The sequence below is a fragment of the Lissotriton helveticus genome, chromosome 1_1 (genome assembly GCF_964261635.1).
Source record: "Lissotriton helveticus chromosome 1_1, aLisHel1.1, whole genome shotgun sequence".
NCBI classification, from domain to species: Eukaryota; Metazoa; Chordata; class Amphibia; order Caudata; family Salamandridae; genus Lissotriton; species Lissotriton helveticus.
This window is the reverse complement of record NC_136057.1, coordinates 572550674-572559599: the sequence shown is the minus strand read 5'-3', so window position 1 is coordinate 572559599 and position 8926 is coordinate 572550674. Positions and strand designations below refer to the sequence as shown.

Below are 8926 nucleotides of genomic sequence, written 5' to 3'. Positions count from 1 at the left end.
TTTAAATCATCCTTTATACTGCCACTACATAGCACCCCACCCCTGGGACACCTAGGGGAGACCTTAGCGAGATTAACATGTAAAAATATGGTAATTATCACTTTTAGAGTGCCCATACCACCAAAGTCGAATTTGCATTGAATTTACTTTTAAAGACAGTCTGCAAAGCAAGGCTGCCTCTAAAGGCACTCGGCAATGTATACATGCAACTGCAGGAAATCTGCTGGGTCTCTAAATGTCCATGCCCTTTATGATCTAGGGACTTATAGGTAGTTTGAACTCTCTGGCCGTATTATATACTTGCGACCTATAGGGTTTCTCAGTACCAATTGTGAGAATTTGCTGTAAAGGCAGGCTGCAAGGCAGGGCTGCCTTTAAAGGGACAGTAGGCACAGAGCCGTGCACATATGCAAGTGTATGACATCTGCTGGGCCTCTAAACATCCATGCTCTGTTATCTAGTAGGGACTTATAGGTAGATTAAATACCCCTGGCCCTGTTATACAGTAGGGACTTACAGGAGTCTATAATTGCCAATGGTAAGTGAACCCAATTAATTTTACCTTTTTAATCATGTCACTGGCCCTCGGCCTGGTTAGCAGAGCCCATGGCACAGTCAGACTCAGTTACCACCTGGGCAAAATGATGACTTACTAACACTGTTTCTAGACGTTGTGTCGCTATGCATGGCTCTGAGACAACACATCCTTGATAAATCGGCCCCTTTGTTTCTTAACTGCAATGTTGTTGGACTAATTGCTGCAAATACATATCATGCATTTTCTCTGAGGAAGAATTTGCTGCTTGTGCTAGCACTGATTCCTTGTACATAGTTAACGGAATGTAACTCTACCTGCACACCTGGCTATCTTGATAGTAGCCAGATTACCAAATGCTGAAGACGAGAATGGTTTTCATTTTGAAAACAATACACTGCAGTGCATCTCAAGCAGTGTGTAAAGCGCAGTAGTGGTATTTTAAATTTAGAAAAAAATGTATATTCCCCTAAGGCAGCCAGCTCTCTTCTAAAGGATAATAAAAATTAAATGAACTTTGAAAGGAGAGTTGCACTGCTTAGTGGAGCGTAGTCTCCCCCAGAGGGCATGACAATAATTACCAACACTTTTAAATGCACATATTTGTGCAGGGTTTGGAAACCATACTATCTATATCCGTGGTGGGATTGCCCACCCACAACTCATCTTTGACTAATCATGGGCTACCCGAACTTTCAGGGATAAACATGCATATATTTTGAAGTGCCCACTAAGTCATTTAAACCACAGCATTTTCAGTAGTATTTGCAGACCAGTTACTGAGTTTTTATTTGTAGTTCAGCAAATTATAAAATAACATTACAATCTTGTCATGTTTGCCTAAGCCATTGCTTATCCTTACTTAAACACTTTGGCAAATCACTACATTAACGGAAACTACGTGTATGTTTAGTCCTGAAGGATTCCTTAAAATCATTTTGGGAAATGTATCCGAAAGACACATAAAACAGACCAATGCCTTTTCAATGTTTTTAATTAAAAAAATGCAGCAATTAACTGTTGATTTTATTTTGTAGCAATGCTTGATAAGATTATTTTTTTGTAAATCCCACTGGTCCTTTCGGAACAATGGGCGATGCATGTCACCTTGTGTGGCAATGTGCACAGGAAACATAACCTTCACATGTAGACAGAGAGAAAACAAGGCACTCGTAAAAATATGTACCGTTAAAAACACAAAGATTTCTTTATACATATGGTCGGGGGAAGAAAAACTCTAATCAGAACTTAGAACTTTCCACATTAAAATTGGAGATAGGTGACAGGCTCTCGGCTAAAAAGTCCAGCTCCGTCCCGCTTGCCATAAGTATATGAGCCGACGTTGGTGGGAGAATAAATTGTTCCAATGTTGTTGCCGGATCTCACTAAGTAATCGGCCAGACGTTGCGTCACACACGTAGCAGTATTACATTTCCTTTTCTCCATCCGGCGGCTGGTGATTTAAAGAAAAAATAAAGATGTAATGTTGGCCAAAGAGATATTTCTATCCGCCATGCCTCTTTTCAATTTAATATATATATCAATGAATGATTTTAGTTTCTGGCAGCATCAATCTGCTAATTACCACGTTCCTTCCACCTACGTCGCCACGCGTTTAGCGTGCTTCTCTAAACGTTAATGACAGGAGCAGGATACAGTTCACATAATCTTACGATCTGATATAATGATTAACATTAGTCACAAGCAGAGTCATTGTTCGAGAAGATCTGTAAAGAATGACTTTTATAAAGTGACAGTGGTGAATACACAATGTGCGTCAATTTGAACTCTGATTGTTGTCAATGCACTCGATTAAAGCAGCAGAGCTGGTAATTAATCACGATTAACATAAAATAACGAAAGCATGGTGAGCAATTTACGTAATAAATTAGGAAAGGACCAGGATGTGAAATTGCAGATGCCAACGTTAGGCGTTAACTAGAGAGCCATAAAGGTTGAAACTGTCAATGTCGGCGATTGTTACAGGCTCTGTTCTTTCACCTTCTTCGACATTGGCATCATCAGACAGCATTTATGGAAGCAGGGGAGAGACACCCAGAGCTCTTCACCACCACCAGGATCTTTAGATTAAGTTATTTGACTATCTTTACAGGTCTTGTAGAATGGTCTCACTCTTTTTCAATGTCTCTCATTAAAGCTGCTACCAGTTTGCATGACCAAAATTAGAATTTGGGATCCCAATTTCTTGTTGCCGTATCTCTAGAAGGAAACTGTAATTGTACAATCTACTTACAGCCTCTGGTGCCAGGGATATTGACTTGGTAACACTAATAATTAGCATTTGTGAGTCCCACAAGAATAAGTATCACTATAAACCAAGGAGAAGGATATGTCTGTGTTTGTGCTCGATGCAACCACATAGGAAAGGATGTGATTGATAGCAACGACGCCCCTTTTATTTTACAGAACAGGCATTCAGGATGTTATGCTCTCATGTTATGGCTTACCCTCTTAGTGGGGCGGCCATTTGTAGCCCCCTGGGTTCTGGCATTCCAGTGTCACATACTGATTTTGCATATAACACCTCCCCTAAATATGTACCCCAGCATTGCACTGTGTTTTAATGGTACATGAATAAAACCTAATTATAGCATTTTATAAGCAAAGGGGTTTGTGCAAGAGTTTCGTTATATATAGCCCTCGTCTCCATCCCAGTGGCTAGCAAGACAGTAGACAAAGTAGGAAAGCCAAAATAAAAAAGAAACACGAAGGAATTAAAGAGAAAAGAAAATCAGTAACAACAGTTTCCATTCTGCCGCCCCTTATGATAGAGCCCTCCTACTCATTCTCTCCCTCCACTCTCTCCCTCCACCCACACCGTGGCCTTCACCCAACAACATAGGTGTCCTCCTATGGGCATACGCAGGCTGGTTTGGCATCCTGTAAGATTTTTTAAAGTTCAAAACTAGCCTTGAGGCGCCATTGTATTCACTATTGGTCATTTTAAATTTAGTCATTGGTCTAGTTGTGGCTTCTTTATTTGCAGGTTGAGTGGCGGAACTGTGCATATTGCAGTCTATCTACATATGCAATCCCAAATGTATTTTTTCATTTGATGAATAATTTAAAGATATCCTTATAGAAAAGGTCTGAAAATGTCCTGAACTCCCCTTTTTCCTAATTTTTGAAGGAGTTCCTTGATATTGCTGGTGAGAACTGCAGACTATAATGAACTGGCATTTTTGGTAAGCAAACAAGATCAGCCATCCCTTGATCTCTACTCCATCCCTCATCTCCAGCATTGTGTTCAGTGGTAAAGCCAAATAAGAATTACAAAGTCATGCAATGTCCCATAGGGATATGTCCACCACTGCCCGATTCATCAACAGCCCCAGAGCCTCCCTGCAAGCTTCAGCCTCAACTGTCATAGTCCTTGCTTCTCTTATTCTACGGAAGACCTGGGTTCTAGTTGCCAATAAAGTCTGCCACTGTTTAATCAAGTACAACTACGGAGTCATCTGAAGGACTGGAGTCATCCCTCAAGTGCGTGAGTGACTGACCTTCCTACAAGCTTGTGATTTTAACTTCTTTGTGTTAGCTAATTCTAGACCAATGTGGAGCAGCCACCTATTGCATTTCTTCTTGTCCAGTAGTTCTTGTACGGCAGCCCTTATCTCGCACCTGCTTGAAATTGTGAAATAGAGAAACTAAAAGAAAGATAAACAGGTGTCTCAGTATTAACAAGTTGTTTGCCTCCCTGATAATTTTCTCCTTCAAAATAGACAGTGCTACTATACCTCCCTGTATAGGAGTGAGCCTGTATCGGCAGACGAGATAGCAGCCGTACTCGACGATTATGAGGAGCCACGGATATCGCCTGGGGACGCGACTGTGCTAGAGCACCCCATTACAGAGGACGAGGTCATGACGGCGATTAAGAACTTATCCCTGGGAAAAAAAACAGGCCCAGATGGCTTGCCGTTATCCTTCTATCGCACCTTTCAGGCCCAGCTACGGCCTCACCTCCTCAGGTTGTTTAACTCCTTCTCAGATGAGGTGGAACCATCCCCTGACATGGGCATGGCGGAGATAGCGTTAATCCCAAAACCCGGGAAAGACCCCATGCTGTGCGCGTCTTACCGCCCTATTGCCTTGCTTAATACGGATCTCAAAATATACACTAAAATCCTCACCCAACGCTTAGATCCGTATATGCGGTGGCTCGTAGACCCCGACCAGGTTGGCTTTATCCACGATCGCCGGGGAGCGGACAACGTGCGCAAACTTGCGCACCTTGTAGGAAAAACGCGGCATTGGAAAATCCCGGCCTGCCTTCTCTCGCTAGACGCGTTTGACCGGGTGGACTGGGCCTTCCTCAGGGCAGTGCTTCGTAAGCTCGGGCTGGGTCCCATGATGATTGCTAGGATTATGGCTCCATACATAGGGCCCCACGCTCGCATCCGAGTCAATGGTGCCTTAACGCAGCCCTTAGCAATTCACAGGGGCACTAGACAGGGGTGCCCCCTCTCACCCCTTTTCTTCGCTCTAGCAGTGGAACCCCTTGCGGACCTTATATGGCGCGACTCAAACATTCACGGGATAACACACGGGGGACGAGACAATAAGGTGGCGATGTTTGCGGACGACCTGATCCTTACTCACACGCGCCCGCGAGACTCCCTGCCGGCTGTCCATAGGACGGTTTGTCTCTTCGAACGTGCCTCCGGCCTAAAGATCAACCACGACAAATCCTGGGCCCTGAACCTTACCATCCCGGCAGAAGACCTTCCCACCCTGAGGGAGATTGTGCCCTACCAGTGGGCTGAGCACCATATCAAATACCTGGGTCTCACCCTGACCCCCTCCCTCGACGACTGGAGCTCCGTTAATTGGCGGATCTGCCGGAAGGAGGTCTTAGACGATCTGCGGCACTGGAAACCCTTGATGCTGTCCTGGTTAGGCCGCCTCCATGCGGTCAAAATGTCGATCCTTCCCAAAATCCTGTATGTGTTGCAATGCCTCCCCACTCCAATACCGTTGTACTGCATACGAAGTTTGCAACGTGAGCTCATATCCTTCATCTGGGGTGGCAAGCGCCCCCGTTTTTCCCAGAAAATCCTCATGGCTCCGCGCGACAGGGGGGGACTAGCCTGTCCCAACTTGGTACACTACTATTCGGCCGCACACCTCCGATTTGTGATAGAGTAGGGGGTCAGGGAGAGTGAAAAAGGGTGGCTACACATGGACAGGGCGGTGACGGGATGCACTGTTTGGGACCTGCCTTGGCTCCACCGAGCGGCCCGCTCTAGAAGTGCGTACCTGGCAGTGCCCACGAAAACGGTGCTGGACATCTGGGACGCCACTGCTGTCTCCAGGGTCCTTACTACATTCCCATCCCCGCATACCCCCATAGCGGCAAACCCTCACTTCCCGCCGGCCCATCGAACCCGGGCATTTGAGAACTGGGTACAGGGGGACTGTCGGGTGCTTTGCGACCTGTTCGACGGAGGCTCTTTTAAATCGTTCAGTCAATGCTGTGAGGAGTTTCGCTTGCAGCCTGCTGCGCGTTTGCATTACGCCCAACTACGGCACTGGGCTTCCGAAGATAGTGTATATCGGGCGGCTACACGCGCCTTCATCCCCTTCGAGCATCTGGCCCGCACCCTTGGGAAGCGATTGATCTCCCAGATCTATCACATCCTACAGCACCCGCCACTCATACCCACTCACCCGTATCAGCGTTGCTGGCAGACGGCGGTCGACACGGATATCACGCCTTCGCAAAGGGAAGCGGTGTGGAGAGAGGTGTACCGGAGCATCCCACAGAGAGAGAACGAATATAAACTTTTGACCCAATGGTATTACACTCCCCTGTGACTTCACAAGATCTTCCCCAATGTCTCGCCACTGTGCTGGAGGTGTCGGGCTGCGACCGGGGACTTTGTGCACATATGGTGGGCGTGCCCGCTTCTCACCGTCTTCTGGAAGGAGGTCCTTAGCCACATCAGGGGGGTACTGGGGTTCCCTTTGCCTGAAGCCATAAGCACGACCTTGCTGGGTATCAAACCACCTAACCTTAAGGCCCTCACCCGTAATGACTGGATTGTAACGTTGCAGATGCTAGGTGTGGCCAAGCAACTCATTGCCTTGTATTGGAAGAAGACTGAAGCACCTCCCATAACATCCTGGTTTGTGCGGCTGTGGCACGTCTTGGCAATGGAACTCCTTACGGCGCGACTCCAGATGCGCCACACCCGCTTTGAGGCAGTGTGAAAGCCCCTGGTGCGCTACTTGTGCTCTATGGAGCATGCACGGCACAAGCCCACTAGGCTCAGGACCCTACATCTCTTTGAGGATGCTATTGTCCCTACAGATCCTACCAGGTTGCTTCCATAGGCGACTCCTGTATCACCTGTGCCCCTGAGGCTGGCCCTCACTGCCTAGTGCTGCCTTCCATCCATGGACCAGCCCGCCACGCCTGCTAGCATGATCCCTTCTCTATCTTCTGTTTCTGGCTTGCTTTTTCTTCACTTTCCCTTTTTCTTTTTCCTCTGTAGCTCCTTTCGGTTCTCAAGAACCCCTGTTGGGTCGTTAGTACGTAATGAGCTTGTTGCTCCCCCATCTCCCCTCCTGGATTTGCCAGTGGGGTTCTTTCACCGCTGAGCGACTTTAAAAGCTTCTCCTAAAGCCACGCGGCCGGCCCTTTAGGGTCGTTGGCAAGGCGCTGTGTTAAGCACCTCAATTGAGCAAACTCTGTTTCGCATTCTTCGCGGCCGGCCTCGGATAGAGGTTGTAGGCTTAACGCTGTGTTCTTGTGCCCCTACTAGGGGTGTTGTTTCAAAATAAAACAGACTTGTAACAAAATAGACAGTGCAACTTTTGCTTCTATGTCCCTGGGCCTAGCGTTGGGATCCCAAGCTTAACTCTGAGTATCCTTAGTATTGCACACTATATGTCAGTTTCCTCCTTTAGGACTATCCAAGGCAACTGTTGATCTTGATGTCCTCCTCTCCCTCTTGAAAGCCACAGACCCTGATATCTCCCCTCCTCAATCTGTTCTCCCATTCTTCAGTCTAATCAACAGTGAGTGGGTATGCTGTTCAAGAATTCCGAGATGAATCATGGTTGTGTGGAGTGCCGTGTCTGATTCTTCATTTCTTCTGAGTTGTTCATCAGCGATTTTGAGGCATTGGTTTATAGATTGCATGTCTCCTTTTAAATCTGAAATGTCACAGTTTAGATCTGCCTTTAACATGCTTAAATTGTCCATAAGGTTTTTCTCTAGGTCTTGTCTAAGGTATTGCTAGGCGCAGCTTGAGCGTGTCCATAATGAAGTAAAGTGCAGCTTTTAACACCATATCATTAGGCAGGACTTGGAGGCGATGGCCAGCCTCGGCAAGATGGCAGACATATATTATACAGCTTCTTGTATCCTGCGCAGGGGTAGATTACAGGAGTACGTCCTACTATGGACAGGGAACCTGTAATTGAGGTGCTCATTACCGAGAAGACCGTTGAAGCCAGCGCTTCCATCAAGTAGGGTTCCACTCGAAGTGGCGGGACTACGTGCTCGCTGAGTATACTAGTGGTAGGTAGGAACCTTGCCTCCTGAACAAATTGTGTAGATAGCTATTTTAGGTCCTGAAGAAATGCACTGTATCACCCTAAACATACAGCATGAAACATGTAGACTGGAAGTATAGAGTAGAGCATTGCTCCCCTGGACCATTGAGCCAGCGAGCAGCCTCTCTTTTCATTTTTAGCAAGGTGGATTACCACGTTATTAAATTCCCTTTGTGGACTATCTCACCTTTTTTAAACACCACTCATCCACATCTACACTCTCCCGTAGGGCCCTCACACCGTATGGCACCATACGCCAGGAACAAAAGATCTCCGCTAAAGAGCCCCTTTATGGGTGCCTGTCGGGTATTGCACCGACGACCCGACGAGGAGCGAGCCCATATGATGAAGCATGACACCTAGCTTGCTGGGTGTGTGAGGACTCTAGTTCCGACAAGGAGGATCCCCCTCCTTTGTGCCTCTACCCACTTTTGGTTCATCCCCCCTTTTTCCTTTTTCACTGGGGAACTGCTTACCCTCTTTTGTTTTTCAGACATATTTTAGAGCCAATTTGCACCACGACCCATGATCCAACATCATTCACTGCAAATTGGACTGTAGCCCCCCTTTCACTGACAGCCATCACAGTGCTAACCCACGCATATTCACCTGAGCCGGTTGTCCGGGATGTGGCCGTGAACATCCGCCCTTATTGTCAACTAATGAGGAGCCGTGCATGTGAGACCTGGACAGGCATCTAAAGATTGCATGGGAGGCAGGTCGGGTGCTTCAGCCTGGATTGCCGCATGGTGCTGCTGCGGAGAGGGTATGTGTTGTCCCCACAGTCCCATGACTTGTCAATGCCAT

The 8926-nt window shown here is 46.9% G+C and overlaps 1 protein-coding gene across 2 annotated transcripts in view; it reads right to left on the bottom strand.

The window, feature by feature from the left end:
- Positions 1-1511: 1511 nt before the first annotated feature.
- Positions 1512-8926, bottom strand: part of IAPP (islet amyloid polypeptide) — a 586160-nt gene continuing 578745 nt past the window's right edge. For both annotated transcript variants that reach the window (XM_078654439.1, XM_078654429.1), the window contains exon 5: positions 1512-1988. In XM_078654439.1, the coding sequence (XP_078510565.1) occupies positions 1799-1988 (190 nt within the window). In that variant the 3' untranslated portion in view covers positions 1512-1798. The remainder of the gene's footprint in view (positions 1989-8926) is intronic.